The 20884-nt window shown below is 36.0% G+C and overlaps 1 protein-coding gene across 2 annotated transcripts in view; it reads left to right on the forward strand.

Moving 5' to 3' along the window:
• LOC127659501 (interferon regulatory factor 2-like) overlaps positions 1–20646 on the forward strand; it is a 43041-nt gene extending 22395 nt beyond the window's left edge. For both annotated transcript variants that reach the window (XM_052149357.1, XM_052149358.1), the window contains exon 9: positions 16093–20646. In XM_052149357.1, the coding sequence (XP_052005317.1) occupies positions 16093–16398 (306 nt within the window). In that variant the 3' untranslated portion in view covers positions 16399–20646. The remainder of the gene's footprint in view (positions 1–16092) is intronic.
• Positions 20647–20884: the final 238 nt, after the last annotated feature.

The raw sequence follows: 20884 nt of genomic DNA on the forward strand, positions 1-20884 counted from the left end.
CTGGGTTTTTACCTTTTCTGAAACTGGAGTTGAGTGGTGCTTGCCCGTGCTGTTGCTGTGTAGTTTCTGGATGGTTGCTGGAGTGTTCTGGTTAGTTTCAAACTGATTTAAAGTCAAAAGCGCCCACCCCAAGTCTCTATGATATTCTAGACCTTCGCTTTCTTTACCATCCACCAGAGGACAACCGCTTAGAAGATTTATAGCACAGCTGTCCTCAACAAGTTGCGTAGTTTTTAGTTCTATTCATGTCCCTAAATTGTAAGTATGGGCAATAGTAATAGGGATGCTTGCTTTGCAAATTATTCCAGACTAAAATTGATATGCGATGTTATGGCATAAAGGAACAAATAAAATCAGCATGATCTCCAGCTTGATGAAAGTTATGTGACTGTGGCATCGTTTTTGCAAAATTACATGACTTGGTTCTTTACACGTATCACGGCAGTTTCAAGGTGGAATGTCTGCTGTGTGGGGCTAAAAGTGAGTCAAATGGTCTCCCAAACACACAAGGTTTTTATGGTTAATGTATCATTGAGTTTTAAATCAAGAAAACATACCCTAAATATAAACCTAACCGTTAATCTCGGAGATTAAAAACACAATTGCTAAAGCATCAGTGTCGACTCGCTTGTCAGCTCGCATGCTCTTCAGGACTCGTACCCCGGTCCTTTGTATCGCAAGTGCAACACTCTATCAGTTGAGCTATTGCGCAATGTGGTTGCACATAAACAAGCTTGTAAATGTAGTTGGTTATGTAATGCAGATGTTACAGTGTATCATATTACGAGTCATGTGCTATAGTAAAAGTGTTTAGATGTCAAAAGATAGCATTGTGTGAGGAACGGGGCCAAAAGTAAGTGTTTATGAAGTGAATAAAAGTTGTTGTAGTGCCTCGAAACTGCCACGATACGTACAACGAGCTGCCTAAAAGTCATTTTGCAAAAATGTAGGTACAGTAACATGACCCTCTGAGACCAGTTTGAACAGTGCTTTCAAGAGGTGTGTCAAAGCAATACGCAGAATTCTTTTGTTTGTGTCCATTTACTGCAGTGCTTCAGACTCAGAGCAACTGAACTCATCCAAAACATTCTTTCTCAGCATGCACTCTACAGACATTAGCGTGAACGTTTTCTCTTTCAGGTCAACTTCTGTCATGGCAGTTATTTACAGCAACAATTTGAAAAAAATCTTGCTGAGCAGGAGTTTTTCTGTGCCTTCTTTTCAATATTGAAGAGCAAGTTTTTGCAAGAGTTTTTTTCTCTGATTGTCTGGGGGGGCAAGTTTATCAAAAGCTGTCAGTGCTTCTTATAATGTTAGCATATGCAATTGCAGAAATACAGTCACAGGCTGGAATGTTTCAGATCATTTAATACACTTCTTGCTTTTTGAATGATCAGTACTTTTGGTACTGCCTGCCTACTTTTTCAGTATTTTTCCTATTCATTTGATCTAAAAGGGATTTCATCTAATCCTTCACAAGATGAACCATGTAGCCATAAACCAAACCAACAAGCTCCAAGGTGAAACAAAAAGGTCAAAAAAAGTATTTGAAAATAGGACAAAATGATAAAGGTACAAGACTGTGTACTTAATGTCTTTAATGGGAGAACTCATTTGTTGGCTGCAATTCTATGATTGGTGGATCTTTCTCTGCTAGATTATGGGTAGTGTAGTTCTTCAATAAGGTGGGCGATATACAATATTTTTGTTAAACAAATATTGCAATATCTCATTACATTGTCAACCCCCCTGACCCCACTGCCAAAGGATCGGTGAATATTTTCCACAAATGTCACTTCCACCTGTCGATTTTGCATTTTAAGTTCAATTAATTTATTGAAATATGAAAAACGTAAACCGAAGATATTTCTACATCTGGCACCAACAATCATCCATGCGATTATCTAATCAGCCAATCCTGTGACAGCAATGCATTGCATAAAATAATGCAGCTACGGTTCAGGAGCTTCAGTTAATGATCACATCAACCATCAGAATGGGGAAAAATGTGATCTCAGTGATTTGGAGTGTGGCATGATTGTTGGTGCCAGACGGGCTGGTGTGAGTATTTCTGTAACTGATGATCTCATGGGATTTTCAAGCACAACAGTCTCTAGAATTTTCTCAGACAGAGAATGGCCAGATTGGTTTGAACTGACAAAGTCTACAGTAACTCAGATAACCGCTCTGTACAATTGTGGTAAAAAGGCTATAATCTCGGAATACTGTTCTGAGATGCGGGTTAGTGCTGTTCTGGTGGCACGAGGGGACCTACACAATATTAGGCAGGTGGTTTTAATGTTTCGACTGATCAGTGTATACAGTATCAGTTTTACCGATTAACCGGTGCCGATAGTGGCTTTTTGGAACTATGTCTGTCGCTTTTTTAATTATTATTCCTCATCAATAAACCTCATCTTGTGATATATATATATATATATATATATATATATATATATATATATATATATATATATATATACTGTATATATAACAGTGTTGGGTTTGAGTCGAACTCAAAACAGAGTCATAACAGGCCGAGTCGAGTCTGAATGAATCACAATTCTTATTTTCCCCTCCACTCAAACTTCGACTAAAGAAAGTGAGTTATTATTGTTTTGATTTGTACTTCATTTTCACTTTTATCTAAATTGATCACAATCAAAAGAAATAATATATAAGGAGATTTATTTTTTGTCTCTATCTGCCGACTGGTTTGGGAAAATAATGAGTCAACACTAGTAATTAGCACTCGCTGAGAAGTTACATCTCACGACTTGAATGTAGATGCTACATCTGAAAACAGTGGAAAAGCCCACTGATAATATTAGTGCCATGTAGGGTTTCACGATAAACCACGGTTCGAAAATTGACGGTTATCATACCATGTACATTTGCTTATCTACGGTATTGAGAAAAAAATGCAACCGGATGGAGAATCTCATATGCGTGTGCGCATCTCCTTTATTCCTTGTCTGCCTGTCAGACTCGGCAACTTGCGACACACGTGTGAACATTTCTGAGAGAAGCGAGGCCAGACGGTCTGACATGAGTGTGTGTGTGAGAGTTAAAGCAGTGTTTCTCAACTGGTCTATTCAGACTAGATCACAGACAGCAGGGAAAGAACAATGCCATGGTTCTCCCATTGAAGATATTTCGGCGGACTCCCAAGCTATAGACTATTTAGGACTGCCGACATAGATTTAATGATAATCTCGCAAACAGCTAAAGCAGACAAGGGAAATTTACGGCCCGCGGGCTGGATCAGGCTCTCCACATGGTTTAATGTGGCCTGCGGCTCATTTATCGTAAAATCTGGCAACCAGTGCGCTATTTCTATCTCGCTTTCCCCTTTGAACAAACTTAGTGATCTGTAGTGCAATATTCTGCTCAAGGAAAAGTGTTATACGGCTACTATGTGTCCATTCTTGAGGCTGCTTGTGATGTTTGGTGCTACTTTGCAGGTAAACCTTCTAAATGATTAAATTAAATATAAAAGTAAAAAATATAAAATATAAAAGTAGCATCATTTACGTGCAAGCAAAAGCAAGCCAGAGATGAATATGTATGTATTTTTTATTTGTGCAATATGTTGAAAAGTTAACTTTTCAAGATGGGTTTCAGCCAGTATTTATTTTTCATAAATACATTAATTTATTATTATTATTACTATTATTTAAGATTAGCACACTGACCTAACCATGGTAATGAAGAGCCTTTCCTTCTGTGTAATATGTGTATAAATATTTCATATTAGGCAACAAACGGGATAATAATGGGCTCATATAAGTAAATATGTTCTTACATTTTTAAAAGGGGGAGAGTTTCAGCTGATGTACAACTTCATGTAGATTTTGTTGTTGACATCATCAACTAAAATAATGTCACTTGATGCATGTCCTTGTACTGGAAAACCATGAACAAAACTGCAACATAAAAGGAAATGCAACCCAGGTTATATTAAATACAGGTTATGTTTAATCTATGGCAGATCTATACTTGATTTACAATGAAAACGTGTGCGTCTCGACGCAGCTGAAAAGATATAAAGAAGATAAAAAATTATATCAATTGATATTTGCTTGAGCGGCAGCTGCGTTGGTCTGCAATCAGACTGAACTCTTTAAAAACCAACCAAAGAAACTTTCATTGAGCTCTTTAAATGTAAAAACATGGAGAATAATAATTATGAGTCATTCAAATCAGAATTGCCCTTCAAAAGTTTCTAAAAATGTAGGCTAAAAATACTTGCATAAGTTATCCAGTGGTTTACCAAAAAAATTCAATAACATAAACATTTTATATAAAAACTTCATAACCAGCTAAATTTATCTCGTAACATTAAGTTTAGCTTCATACTCAATCTCTGTAACCGAGCGCATGACAAGGGGTTCACCTAAATAATAAACCCTATTTGTCATCATGCAAGTATCCATCTACAACAACAGGTGGAAAATTCCAATTCAAATTAAGATCTAAAGATAATTATAAATGTAAACATGATATTAATAATTATAATAATTTAAATAGAAATAAACCAGAATAATTTTTACTTGCATAAAACGGATATGCCAGTATGTTTACTTCACTTAGTCTGTGCTTAAAGGAATAACAATACAACGGGGAACAAATAAAAAGCCCTCACACTGTCGTAAAGCTTTTAAATCTGTGATATCTTAGAGCATTTTGGTCAATGATATTCTTCAAGCATTCTGTCAATTTATCTAAAGATTGTTCCTGTATCAAGGGAAGTATAACTGGACAGTTCCATGTGCTCAACGAACCGGAGAAGGTAATGGACATCCTCTTCTCAGCATGAACTGAAAAATGTTCACCCTATTCGTATTTTACAATGTGAATGCACTCCATAAAAAAGAACAGCTTTTATTACTGTTTGCATATACAGTACTGTGCAAAAGTTTATATCAGTACAATACAAACAGTCAACATAAAGGTTTAATGATAAAACTTTATTTAAAAACAACAAAAAACAGACACACATGCAACGCGGCCATGTGCGTCTCTCTCTCTCTCTCGAACCCGCGTCTCCGGCTGCCCCTTATCTCACTCTTTCACTGATTCAGCACCGGCCGGAACTTCCTACCTGTCAGCTGGTGGTCCACCCTGCCTCTTGTGAACCTGGGGGAGAGACGTGGAGATGTGTGGGAAGAGAGAAAGGGCAAGCGGAGACACAGAGAGAGGAGAGAGAGAGAAGAACTTGCTCGCCGGCTCCCGGACGCGCAGTCGCCCTGGTTCTCAACCGCTCCTCCATCGTCAGGTGGACACTAGCTCGCTAATCACCCGGCGGATGGCAGCGAGTCCTCTGGCCCCTGGCGGACGGAACTGCTCCTCCCCTTCTCGGCAGATGGCCACGGTTCCTCTGTCTCTCGGCGACCGGCAGCGACCCCTCCATCCCCAGGCATATAGCCGCACCTGCTCCCCTGACAGATGGCAGTGGCAAGGACTCCGCGACAGTGCATCCCTCCTCCCTCTGTGTTTTGGCACCCCTGTAACAGTATAAGGATGCATGCTCCATCATAGCCCGGCCACGCCTTACACTGAAAATCCTAATAACTTGATTTTACTCGATTGAGTAAACTCTTTCCCTCAATTAAATTGAGTAATGGCATCTCCAAAACTTGTGTAATTAAGTTCACTTAACTTGGTGTTCATATAGAAAGAACTAAACTTTTTAAGTTAAGGTAACTTGATGCAAATATACCAAACTTTCTACTTTATCATTTTAATTGAATTGACTCAAATTGAGATCATACACAGCTCAAATAAAGAAAATGATAACTGATTCTAAGTGAATCATAAAATAAATGTAATTCTACACAGAATAGCATACCGTATATGCATAAATGTCTACATGTCTTGTGGTTTTTCACAGTTCCCTTTTACACAATTTCTGTCTACACATGCGAGTTCCAGTGTGTGTTTGGGTAAATCTTAAACCGTAGACACTCTCAACCCCCTGTTTTCAGTTCCTGTACCTCATAGCTCTCATGCAAAACAAGATGGGGAGGAAAGAAGAAAAAGAAAGCGCAGTGACGTGAGCCAACTCGCTGATTCCGCTAATGTGCTGCTGGTTGTTAGAAAACTTTGTCTGATTCAACTGTAGAATTGCTGCATCTTGGCTTTGATGGGTTTATTGTTTGAGGGAGGGAAAGTTTTGTCCACCAGATCAGTAAAAATCAAACTGGATTTTAGCACATGTGCACAGAAGAATCTTGAAATGGTATTGCATTATGAGACATAACAGAGAGAATATCACTAAAACTTGATCTCACCCCAAATAATTAACAAATATATTTTGAATTAAGAAAAGGCTATTTGTAGGACCATTAAGATTTTTGCATGTAACATATAGAAGCACAATTGAGCATAAGTTGTAATTATCATTAACACAATGTGACAACAAATCTAATTTTCTTGACTGAAATGAAAAAATAAAAATAAAGATACATTAGTAAGTTGTAAAGTACATTGTATACATAGTCATGGTAGTGTTCGGTGTACTAAATTGAATTTATTCTGATTTAAAAACATATAGGCCTATATAAAATAGAGCATTTCTGTAAAGAGAATGAGACTTTTCCACATTACAGTAATTGTATTTCTATCGGGAAGACACGCAGGCTTGAGTGAAGATTAAGATGACATTTATTTGATAAATGTAAAACAGAAAGTAATGTCTCTCTTTGGCGTAGGCCCCGTCCGACAGTCTGAGGGAGTTGTACCCGGAACTGTCCTGCCGGAGATAGGAGGCAGGTGCGAGAAGCCTACCCCCGTGCGGGACAGGGCTCAACTGGTGGTGGTGGGGTGGTTTAGGTTGGCGTGTTAGCACACTGAAACAGCAATGTGATAGATTGTGAGCAGACTTATAAAGCAACGGCTTCCATACGATTGGCTAGGAATTACCCAGCTAATGATGCGACGATGTACAGCTGCTAGTCTTCCCGCTAGAACTACGCTGCGCTTCCATTCATTGTAATGATAATGTCACAATGCAAAACAAATCTTAATGGTTCTACAATTCTAAAATTCTTATTTTTCAATTGGGGATTTTGGGGTGAAATATGACCTGGACATTTCTTTGTGAGTTTCAACCAAGATCTGAACTACATTTTTAGTGCCATGGTACGACCTGGATCTGATGGTATCAGATGATAATACCTTAATTCTTATTTTATATTATATTAATGATTGCCAAGTTCATGTTCCATGGTATTTGCATGATATACTTCAAAGAATACCATGAAGAACCATGGTGGTTTGTTTGGACATGTAATATTATGGTATTCTTGAAGCTAAGAAGTGTACATGCTATTTTAGATGGATACACTTTTCTCTTTGTTTGTCTTTTTCATTTTTGTGATAAATTTGTCCTCATGTGATGTCAGGAAGCCTGCAGACCCTGTAGTTTGATGATGGTCTTGACTGTTGCCATAAATCTGTCAGTAAATACAATAGAAGCTAATAAATATTTGTCGATTATGCTGTTTGACAGATTAAGTGGTGGTTATCAGTCTTAACACAGTACAGAGGGGTGAAGCAAGCTTTTGACTTTAGTAGTTTCTGAAGAGAACAATCACAAGAGGCATGAAGTTTAGCATCAGAGAGGAAATGCAACCGAGCTTGGTGAATTTGCACATTTGTGCGGTGGGGCCCCTGTTGGTCTGTGTATGAGAGTATAAGTGGTTACGTAAATGTGTGTGTGGGGGATAGACTGAGAAAAGCAGATCATGATTTAAACAGAAGGAAGTGTGTTTTTCTGTAATATTGGCCCAGATTCTTTCAGTATCCAATTTTCGAAAAGATCTAGGGCTAGGCGCAGTGCAATGCACAACAACCATGCGCAACATCTTTCGGGGCCCCTGTAAGTCTGTATGAGAATATAAGTGGTTACATAAATGTGTGTGTGTGTGTGGGTGATAGACTTTTTGAAAAGCAGATTAATCATGATTTAAACAGAAGGAAGTGTGTTTTTCTGTAATATTGGCCCAAATTCAATCTTTATTATATTTTCTAAAAGGTCTAGGGCTCTGTTTTTGTGACCAAGCAAGGCGCAGTGCAACGTGCAACTTCTTATCTAATTTTCGTGCCAGCATATCTGTTTTCAGCGCAAAGTCAAAACTCAGTTTCTGCATTTGCAGTTTGGATATTCCACCAGCAGATGATATTAAATGAGCTGTCAATCATTTTTAAAACCATGATTTGTGCATCAGTAAATCAATATCAAATAGAGGTCGACCGATTGTGGATTTTGCAGATACTAGTAACTAAGGTTGTGGAAAAAGCAGATAACCAATTAATTGGCCGTTGGATTTTAAATTAGATTTAAAGAATGTTAAAAACAATTATTTCCTACTGTAACGGGCACAGATATAGAGGCAATATGAGTCCAAAATTAATAAAATCCCAAAATAAGTTTATTGTTCAACCAAAATCCCAATAATAACAAGAAAAAAAATTTGATTTGGTGGATAATGTGAGACTTTTAGCTATTAACAATCCCAAAACACACAAGGGACTCTTAATTTGAAATGACTGAGACAACTGAATAACACCGGCTTCATGACTATGATAAATTATTACTGCAAGAGTTAAATTAACATACAGGTGCGAAGGGACTTCAACATTTGTAATTGCACAAATAAAAAATACATATACATATTCATCTCTGGCTTGCTTTTGCTCGCACGTCAATGATGCCGAGATCAACTTTTATATTTAATTTAATCATTTAGAAGGTTTACCTGCAAAGTAGCACCAAACATCACAAGCAGCCTCAAGAATGGACTTATAACACTTTATAACACTTTTCTTTGAGCAGAATATTATCTAAGTTTGTTCAAAGGGGAAAGCGAGATAGAAATAGCCCATTGCGTGCATGGTTGCCAGATTACACAAAATAAGTATAACATTAGGCGGAATATTTCCAATTTGCGCAAGTATAAATCTCAAACTGGGGGTTATGCGTCTCTTATCTGGCAACCCTGAGCATGTTAAATGCTTGTGGAGACGTGTTGCGTCCCAATGCAAGTTAACTGAAATATCCAATGAAAAATAAAAACTGTTATGAACCACCGAAATGAATGCAAAAACACCTTCTTTTTGTCCCCATTTCATTCAAAATGTTGTCATACCGGTTTGTTCTTTGATAACCAAAGTACATCTGGGTCTTAGTCTCATATGTGCATGAAGCAGCTCCGTCAGTAATGCCTATTTACAGTAGTGATAAACGCAGTTGCATTAGGGATGTAGACGGTTAACCGACTAATACTAGCAGTTAAAAATTACCCAAAATGTTAATTAAAGAAACAACAGAAAGGTTATTTGATGGGGTTAACATGAAGGGCATGTTATGTACATACGAAGGCGCTGTACAACACGAAAACAACTGTCTTCCTCAGTCTGAATGACAAGAAAATATGAAGCATGCACTGTGGCACCCTTTAATCCATGAAGTCTGTATGTTTAAATGCAAATTGTAATATTGGACTTTAATGGTGCACTCCGTAACTTTAATCTTTGTGTCATCTTGGACTTACACTGACATCTAGTGGTTTGGATGCGGCATCATTTAAAATCAATAGTTTCAGTTTCAGATGTCATTGTAGAAATGTATTATTCACAGTCAGTCATGATGACTTTAATTAATGAGTAAAAGTGTCAAATAACAGGACGGTTACTGAGATTAAGTGAGTAGTATTCGGCTGGTCATGTGATTCTAAAATGGCCGCCCCCATGTGCGGACCCTCTCCATGTAGAATAAAACAGCTTTTATAAGGTTACTGATGTCACTGGAGTCTTCATTTTAATGTGAGTGCTCATGAATTCATACATATACTGCAAAATTACAATTCAAGTCTTTAGGAATAAAAAATGACGTAGCATGAGTTCAATGCAGTACCAAAGCAGCAACCGGCTGTGTATAACACTGACCCCTGCCCATGTATGTTAAATCTTCTAAACAAAATGTATTATGTTTGCCCAGCAGCACAATTTGTGGGTAGGCTGGCTGTTTTTATTCTTCCATTGTTAAACTGCCAACATCACCTCGTAGGTTAATGTGGAATGCAAGTGATCCATTCAAAATGTGTTTGTTACGAAATATGAGGAACTTTACGGTTCATTCAAATGTTGATGTAATAACTATTGCTAAATGTGCACATCTGTCATGCAAGCCTGTTTTGGTTCAGCTAGTATAGACCTTTGTCATGCCTGTTTGGTCACTTGCTTGATTCATGGCTTATTGTATTAATACTGGCAGTTAACCTATTTAAGAATTTGCCAAAATTTGCATCTGTAGTTTGCATGATAAAACTCATTTGAAAAATGGCTGAAACCAGATGAAGTGGAAAAAACACGACCCAAGTTGTGCTGTTGGAAGACTTTATGTTAAACACTTTAAAGATCATAAGCATACAGTTAGATATGGGACCGTTGCAGCGTCAGGTTTGTTGGCAGAGTGCTAGTGGTGTTTGATGCGCTTGAGATGCTTTTATAGAATAAATACATCACAGAAACATGTTATATGTTCAGTGGGAATGTGTGTGTTCCTGCAGAGAGCTCTACCTCTTACCAGTTAACACTTAGATTGTGATTTAGGTTTTCTTTATTATCATTTATAATTTAGTGGTTTAAATTGTCCTGCTCCTCCCTAACGGTTTTTAAAATAACTATATTCCACTTACACATACACACACACACACACACACACACACACAATCCCTGAATCAAAACCAATAAACATGTATTATCTTGCAGATCAGTGTGTCCTAATTTGCAGGTGGAGCATTCTGCTTTCATGCCTTTATTGTAAAATTGAGCATTTGATTAGTAAAGATTTCTGCTCTTGCATAGGGAATTTCATAACGGAATTATCTCACTTAATCGACCAGCTTTCGATTTCTGGATAAAGTGGCTCATAACTGCTGGTCAGTTTCCCAAAGCCAAATCCACACCTTTAACGAGAAGTGAAACGTAAAAAACTGACTCTAGATCAGTGTTTGCGGAAAAAAGCTGTAAATGATTGTACATTAGAAGAAGAAAATCTTTTCTTAAACAAAGGCAGTGTACTTTGTGAATTATAAAGTTTTTATATGTTTTAGGATCATTAAACATGATTTCATATAATATATATATTGGACAAAATCTCATTTTATGCAGGATGTATATTTTGTATTCGTTAAATCCACTGTTAAACCTTGCTGTACATATAAAGAGTGCATGAACAACACATATAAAGTCCAGATTCAAGGAAAAACAAATGGGGCACATGGTATCTGCTAATATAATGATTATTATATAATTAACCACAGTCCTTTAGATTGCATGTGATTCATACATATACAATTATAGTTAATATTAATAAAGCAACAACACTGAAAAAGAGAAAAACATTCACTGATCTTTTCTGGATAAATTTATACACCCTTTAAAACTGAACACAAAATGATCGTTTGAATTTACAGACCCAAAGTCTGATAGCATTAAATCAGAATCATATTAATGTCTCAAATCTGCAGTATAATCAGAAAAACTGAAAAGAAAATGATGAATTTCACTTTTAACTGCAATAGTTTTCCTGGCATCAGTTCATATTTTCATTATTGCCATAAACGCCTCAAACAAACTTTAAAGTTGAAAAGATTGTCTTTTTCTGGGTTGGTTGTGTCACTCGGGTCCAGTTTAAACCGAAAAGCACAAATTGGTACGTATGCAAGTTTCCATGTCAACACATGTTTTATCACTTGTAGAGGGCCGGTTTGAGGACTTGTTTAAAGGAAATAATGGTCATTTAGAAGCTACCCTCTGTGTACATGCCCGGAATCAAGTATACTACAGAGAAATTTCATGTCGGAGCGTGATTTGAGCGAATGTTTTTTTACCGGTGAGCATGAGTGGTACTTGAGCAGAGTGTTCGCTTGAGCCGTGAGCGGTTGAGTGGAGCGCACGCGCATGGAGCGGGTTATTCGCTCACATGCTCTGCTGCTTACACAGCCATGCACTTGTAATCAGGGCAGTATGTTGTTTGAAGTTGTCCTGTTGTAAATCACAGAGACGTCCCTGGAAAGGCGGTGCTGGATGTCAGTATATGTTGCTCCAAAATGTTTACATATCTGTCTGCATTTATGGTGTTCTTACAGATGTGCGAGTTACCCATGCCATGGGCACTGACACACCCCTTGCCCATACAAACACTGGCTTGTGGATCTGATGCTAAAACATTTTGGATGGTCCTTTTCCTCTTTGTCTCGGAGAACGCAATGGCTGTGTTTTTCAAAAACTTTCTGAAATGTGGACACTTCAGACCAAAAAACACAGTTCCACTGTTCTACTTTCCATCTAAGATGAGAACAAGCCCAGAGAAGTCGCAGCTCTTCTGGACAGTGATGATGTATGACTTCTCCTTTACACAGTAAAGTCTTAACTTGCATCTGTGGATGCAGCGGCGAGTGGTGTTGACTAACAAAGGTTTACTGAAGTAATCCCAAGCCCATGTTCATGATATCCATTACAGATGAATGATGTTTTTTAAGACAGTGACGTCTGAGGGATCAGAGATCACACACATTCAGAAGTGTTTTTTGTCTTTCCTTTACGCACCGAGATTTGACCAGATTCCTTGAATCTTTTAAATATATTGTGCACTGTAGTGGGTGAAATGCCCAAAATCCTTCCATTTTGTCTTTGGGGAACATTGTTCTTAAAGTGCTAGATTATTTGCTGAAACATTTGTTGGCAAATTGACAAGTCTTGAATGGTCCTTTCTCTTGAAGGACTATACAATGACACAACTGCCTCACATTTTTAACATTTCCTGTATCACATCGTCTTGTTATTTCAACCCCCGTCAAATTGTTGGAACGTGTTGCAATCGTCTGATTCATTACTCTGCTTTATTACTGGCTTTTGAATAATTACTTGAAGAATTACTGGAGAAACACTTGAAGGCTACATTGATTTTATTTAATTTGTTAATATTTGCATCAATATTAAAATATTTTAAATAAAGGAATAAATGGATTAATAGATTGCTTTTCAAATGAAAATAAGTTAAGATCATCATAAGGTAAGACTTGGCTTTATTGTTATATTTTGGCTCATTCTTATAACAGCAACTTTCTAATTTGCTGGATTTTGGTATTGATATTATCTGGAATTAATTTAAATATTTGGGATATGATGCTGTCACTAAAGATTGGATGACGTCATCGGAACTTTTGTCTTTTGGCGAATTGATATGGAGGACAAAACATGCAAAAATAATAAATAAATACATAATTAAATAAATGTAATAATAAGAAAGTAAATAAAGGAATAAATGTCTTGATAAAACAAATATAATTAGTTTTTAATGAAAGTTATTCCTGAATTTATTTTTGTATGACTTTTTTTCCTTTATTTATTATTTTCTCTTTTTATTTTTATTCTTTAAAAAAAAAAATATTCTTTCATTTGTTTTTGATTTTTTTATTATTTATTTATGCATTTATTTATTTTTATATTTATTTATTCCCACATGTATTTATTTCTATATTTAAATATTCCCACATTTATTTATTTTTGTATTTATTCTTACATTTCTGTCTCTTGTATGATACTTGATGATGTGGGCGGGTTCTGCTTACCATTGGCTTATTGTAGATTGAAGCGTGTGCTCGATTACTCTTGACTTGTTTTGATGTGACGTTAGGACATATAGCCATATCGCGTGTAAACTATAGCTATTTGTGGGGCTAAAAACATAAGAGCTTCAGTCAAGCCAAGATGTATTGGTTATACTACAATCACAAAATAAATGGGGAGCTGTTTCTTCAACAAAACCACAAAATAAGCAAGTTTCATAAATTATATGATTTAACCTTGTCCTTTTCTTTTTTTTCTGTGTATATAACTTCATATTTTGATGTCTGCAAATCCAAAATATTGTTTTCTGTTGTTATGATTGTTCATTGTAAAAGATACAACCATGCTTAATTTCCCTGATCGCTTATGTATGTATACATCTGCAATAAAAAAAAAAAAAAAATCTATAGCTGACTCTTCACATATAGAGAGTTGCGCAACTTGCGAATGAAGTCGATAACCATGCATCAAATAACTGTTAATAAATGTTTCATTTAGAGTAGTGGTGCTTATTGATGTTTTAGGAGAGCTGTAGCACATCCTGGATTGTTAGACTCTCTGCAAAACGTTTCCCTGCATATTCAGAATCTGTGCGAGTCAGAGGGTACTAAGGTGAGACGTCCATCTGCTCCTGATAAGTACTACGGAGCTCTCATCCAATGATGCACTGGAGCTCCGCAAGGACCGCCTCCCTCATTTACATGTTGTACACAGAAAAGTAAAAATAAATACATGTATAAATAAATAAATATATATGGGAATAAATAAATATAAAAAATAAATTAACACATAAATAAAAAAATATGCAATATAAATTAATAAATAATTAAAAGTTAAAAAGAATAAAAATAAAGTTAAAAATAAATATAGAAAATAATAAAGAAATAAAGTCATACAATAATAAATTCAGGAATACATTTAATTAAAAACTAATTATATTTGTTTTATCAAGACATTTATTCCTTTATTTATTTTTTTATTATTACATTTATTCATTTATAATTTATGCAGGTTTGGGCCTCCATAAATTGATGCCACTGATAACTCGACAAAAAAAAAACAAGGAGGGTCAAGTGTTTGGTATGTTTGTAAAGAAAACCTTTCAAATATTTAATGATATAAATGATGATACATTCTGGGACTCTGAGCCTAAGAAACTGAAAACACAAAACAATCTATTTAACTTTCATAATTTGACATTATATATCTCTTGGTAGAAACAAGGTGGATCCTATAAACTTTTGTTTTGTTCCCAATCATGTCAACTCTATCAGAGAAAGATTTTGTGTTGATATGACAAAGCAACCCAATGTTATAGCATTACAAAAATAATTTATCATAGTGTCCAAAAACATCTCCATGTGTCCAAACAAATAAAACACAATTGTACATAAGAACTAATTACACATGCAAACACAACTATGACTAAAGATTTGCATAGCATGCAGACATGATTTTAGTAATGAGATTTCACAGAATGAGTTTCATTCTGTGTCATAGGAGTCATCATTGTGTCTGTGTCATGTACTTGGCACCATCTCCTTGTGGTCATATGTAACTTTGTGCTTCGTGTGGATTATCTAATGATCTATGCATCCAATTACCTGAAAAATAAGCGAAACTGTGGCATAGTAGCAACACCAACATAACTGTTACACAACATATACATTGCTATTACTCGCTATATTTTTGTCTGTAAATAAAACAAATAGGCTGGTTGTATTCTGGTCTTTGAGAGCTTTCCAACAAAATATAATACATGGCTATTTGATCAGTTTGATGTTTTTACTGATTGCAATAATATGTACAGTACAAAATATATATATTTTTAATTATCAAAACAGAACACTTCTGATTTGTCTGCAAATTTCAAAGCACTTGTTCAGTTTTGGTCATAATGCTTAAATGCATTGGAAAGTAGAGCTTCTAAGCTTTCAAACGACAAATATTTTGTGTTGGTCAAGACTGTGTAATTGTTGAGCTGGCGGACCATCCAAGCTTAAAGCGTTAATGGAATCTTTTAGGCCATGTTAACCAATAGCCAAATAGCTTTTTAAGCAATGTTTTAGCTTACATCCAGATTGGCCTCCTCTCTGGTATGTAACTGCCCATTTTCACTAGCCAATCAATTCTCGATGGATAATACAATGTCCTGCAGATGTGCTTTCTCATTTAAAATCATGTTTCACTCATAAATGCATCACAATACTTATGTAAAATGAGTTGCGAAGGTACATTTACGTTGACTTTAATGAGCGAGGTTAGAAACTGAATATTTGTAGGTTCATCATTGTGCTCTTGATTGAGACACAATCTCTTTAGATAAAAATGTAGATGTAAATTATGATTTTGTAATATGTGGTGACATCTGGTATTAGTTTATTGTCTTCACCAGTGTTCTTTTGTGATGATCACTGATGTAACATGTGGCTCTGTTCTGTTTTTTTTTAGCATGTTCAGACCTTACTGTTTGGACATGAAGATATGAAGCCGCCAGTTATGAGGATGTCTCTGCCCAGCATGTCTTCTTTCATCTCCTCTGAAAAACCCAACTTCAAGATAACCACTGTCCAAGACCAAGTGCCTTCATCCTTACACTCCCCTTTCACAGTTGGGACTCCATGGAACATCCTAAACACATCTTTCCCCCCATCTCACACCCCAGGACCTTCTGATCAGCCCCCTGTCCATGAGAAACGAGCCAGTGTGATAATGAAAACCTCAGATGTGTCCAAATCATCCGTTAAGAGCTGCTGATGATATCTGCATTGTGACACAATGTCTAGCTGGACTTGACCAAGGCGTGGAGAACACTATTGTTGCCTTTGATAATGGACCTAAGAGCTCACTGGACAGTGTTGCCTTAAAGGACAGCTTTCTGGACGAGTAAAGAATCCTACCAAAGTGGAGGTTAAACATAGTCCCAGACGGGAAGTGATCCAGGAGCTTAAATTCAGGGAGATTTCGAGCATAGTGATGTGCAGAGGCCCCAAAATGTGTTTGGACTCTTAAGCCACACTTAGAAATTTATAAATAGAACTGAATTAGATTACAAATTAACAAATCAAGCAACATTTATTATAGCACATGTGCTTGTTATGTTATAAAAATCTATTTATTGTACAAAATGAAGACAAATAGCATTTGGTTCATAGTGAATTTGATGAAATGCACCTGTGCTTACTCTGCTAGGAAACCTGTGTGAGCTTGAGGGAAACTGAATTTTTAAAAGTGCTAGGAAAATTTAAAGGAATATTCCAGGTTCAATACAAGATAAGATTAATTAACTGCATTTGTGGCATTATGTTGATTTCCAAAAATAAATAAACATTATTGCATTGAAGCAAAAACATTTTATGTGTTAACATGATTTTAGTGTGATAAAATCACTTACTAACTTTATCATGATTTTTCACAGTAAAGTCATGTATAATGTTTACATCTTCTGGCTGTACTTTTAAAACAGTGCATATTTTAGCCTTTGTGGACTAGCCCCATTAACTTCTATTTTAAGTGCCTTACTGTAACCTTTTTTTAGATATATAAACAATGGGTTACAAGAATTTTTTATTCCTGAACATTGTGCCACAAATGTTGTTATTTTAATCTTAATTAGCGTAATTTCTGCGCCACTAGCACCACCAAATGGAATTGCAAAAATAAACAGCGTTTAGAATAGAGGTCGACCGAAAGTGGATTTTCCCGATACAGATAACTAATGCAGTGGAATAGGCTGATAATCGATTAATCGGCCAATAGTTTTCAAATCAATTAATAGAATAGAAAAATAAAAACATTTTAGTCTTTGCTTACTATGACAGGCAAAGACATAAGCCACATTCACACATGCAATCAGGTAAATTACAGGAAATCATTAGGTTGCCTTAACTGGTAAATGTACCAAATGTCCCGTTCACACATGAAAATACTTTTTTTTTCTCCCCATTTTGATAACATTCACACATCAGCACGAAATGCCATTAAACTACGTGACGTTTTTTGCCGGAAATGTCCGGAACATGGCTGTGCTGAAAATGTGGGCTTTTAATTTGAAAACATGCCGGGGTTTGATTTTGTAGCTGAACGTGTGCAATCGGTAATGTTGGTGTTTTTTTTTTTTTTTTTTTCTTAAATTTTTTTGCGAATGTTTTTCATGTATGCACTTGCTCGAGACTCAATGATACCATATGCAATGACTTCAAATGAGACTATTGAACATCAGAGAACAAAATTCTGTCACTAGCATCCGAATGCGGAGACATTCTATAAGGCTAAAAACCTCAGAACTATGTACGTATTTCGCTACACAGAGGTCTGCGTGAAGAACGTGGGAAATGTGGTAAGTAGTGGCTTAAGTTTCCAAATACTTTATGGGACTGCTATATATCCATAAGTTGCCATAGTGAGGGGTGTCTAGATTGCAAGCTATTGTAAATGTGTATATAAAGGGATCATTGCCTAATTGCCTTTAGCCCCTCGAGCACCTTATGTTTAAGCACTGGCTGTGATAATCAGTGACTTTTGTTGCTCACGAACGAGGAGAAAATTTGTATGAGCCTATACGTGACTCCAACAAAACCAGAAAAAAATGCACTTAATGGCATCATCTTAACTTATCTTAGGACCTTTATCGCGAGCCGATATATTTTTATACCTTAGGGATCTTTATGCAATGGATAATATATTAAATATCCGCTATTTTACATTATGGGCCCTATGATGTAAAAAATCTGGTGTGAATTTGTGTTAGTTTGTGGTTTTTACAAAAACAAAGCACTTCTTTTTATGATTTTTATATATATATAGATATATATATATATATATATATATATATATATAAACAGGTTAGAAAACGTGTCTCTTTCTACTGTATATGTGAACATATATGTTTTTCTTGTCTGTGTTTATAACTGTATATGCAAGTTCCAGATATATGTGTGTGTGCCTATATGATCTTTATACACATACAAGGACTTCTTTTAATCCTGTGGATCACTGAACATGGCAGTTTAGGACAGATTTCCTCAAGATTGTGGTGTATAAAAATCATGTGACCATAAGAATAAATTACAAACTGCTTGTCACATTCGTGTCATTACTGTGTTATCAGTCCTCTCAAAAGTGGAGAATAAATCCTATATATTGGATGTTTGTTTGTTTTTATATCAGAGAGCAGATTTTTCTCGGTCAAAGCAAGTCATTTTCTGTGGCTGTTTTACACATTTTCAGGGGAGTAATTTGGTTATGGTCCATTTAGAAGTTTAAAACATTTGAATTTGTCCTTTAATCCTCTCTTCCATCCACACTCCTTGTCTACCCCCCTCTAAGCATTTATATTTAATCTAGCTATGGCAAGCTGGTTTAGCTTTTAATGATCCCAGCATTACTCATTGTACTTGCATTTTTTACTAGTAATATTTCAATTAGAGAGCACTACAATAGATTTTCTAGTTGTAAGAATTCCAACTACAGAGCTTTAAATTAGCATTTTACTAGTAAGAATGTTTTTACTAAACAAGAGGATAAGTACATCAGAGTCTTTAGTTTGAGAAATAGACGTCTCACATGTCCTCCGCTGACAGCTTCATTGAATTCTACCCGCTCAACACCAGTTTCATGTACAATAGTAAAGAGAAGACTCAGAGGTGCAGAACTTATGGGAAGAATTGCAAAGAAAAAGCCACTTTTGAAACAAAAAAACAAAAAGAAATGGTTCAAAGAAACACAGACATTGGACAACAGATAATTAGAAAAGAGTGTTATGGATCTTAACCCCCTTGAGCTTTTGTGGGATCAGCTAGACTGTAAGGTGTGTGAGAAGTGCCCGACAAGACAGTCACATCTATGGCAAGTGCTACAGGAAGTGTGGGGTGAAATGTCACCTGAGATCTGGACAAGTATAGGCCTACTACTCAAGCATCCCGTAGTGCATAAAAGAGAACATAGTCATGTGACACGTTATGGGGCCTCCACAGTGCACTGGCCTCTCAATCTGTCCTTGTTTAATTGAATGATAAAGTTTACCCTCTTTAACTTAATTATGTTGATGTATGAAACATGCTGTCAGCTGGAATAATAAAAAATAACCACAAAATTAACTTTAATGAGTGAGCGCATCTTACCAGTCAGTCAGACGCATGTGGTAGTTCCGTTTGTTACTATAGCAACAAAAGGCTGCTGTTGCTTTCTAGAATCATCATTGACGGTAGAAAGAAAAAGAAAGAAACAAAACATTCTAATGGTAGTGTTGTAAAAAATAGAACAAAACCTTAGTCACAAAAGCAGTATTTTTGATCCATGTAAAAGTTCAATTAGACAACTAGAATGATAGCAAATTATCGCAACTTGGAGTGATATTTACAACAAATACACCGATCAACCACAACATTAAATCCACCTTCCTAATATTGTCTAGGTCCCCCTCATGCCGACAAAACAGCGCCAAACTACAATTTTGTTATCTCAACAATGATATTCAGAGTTGGTAAAAACATAAAAAGATGAGATAGTCATGTGTTATATAGGCTATATATAGTTGGAAATGACTCAATCAGTAAAATGCATTGCGCAAATGTGTTTCACTCAGATGCTAACCTGCCGTGAGTATCAGTGTAAATATAATAAACAGGAGTGTCTTTTTCCTCACGTTTTTCCTCATTACTTCCCGAAACATACGTAAAACTGTCATGTGTTTACCTGTAATTCCCTTGTTGCCCACTAGATGTCCCCAATTCTTGTTTTAGTTTTTTATTCCCTTTGTGTCCTGTTTTCCCGCCTTTTTTAATGTCATTGCTTTCACCTGTGTCTTGTTTTGTACTATGTATTTAAGTTACCGCAGTTCCCTTGTTTGGCACATGTTTTTTATTTTTTATTTTTTTTTATAAATTTGTTAGCCATCACTAACACATTTTTTATTATTTGTTGGATTCAAAAGATTTGTTGGACGTTTTCTTTCCCTTGTGGATTAAGCTCTTTGAACATCTGCCTTTTGCTCTCGACTTGGAATTTTTTTTTTTTTTTTTTTTTTTAAACATTACTTTTTCTTTTCTTATTAAACCGTTTGACTTATTTTTGCGTGCTGTGTTTGTCCTCCTTTTTTGGGTCCACCCTACTGCTCTGTGAATAGTCAGTACCACACCGGAGACCCAAGTTCAAGACCGGCGTGACAATAACATACAGCACACTATACCATTTCAAATATGGTGAGCAGATATGAAATATTCCTCAAAGAGTGTACGCGGAA

This window comes from Xyrauchen texanus, chromosome 19 (genome assembly GCF_025860055.1).
Source record: "Xyrauchen texanus isolate HMW12.3.18 chromosome 19, RBS_HiC_50CHRs, whole genome shotgun sequence".
NCBI lineage: Eukaryota > Metazoa > Chordata > Actinopteri > Cypriniformes > Catostomidae > Xyrauchen > Xyrauchen texanus.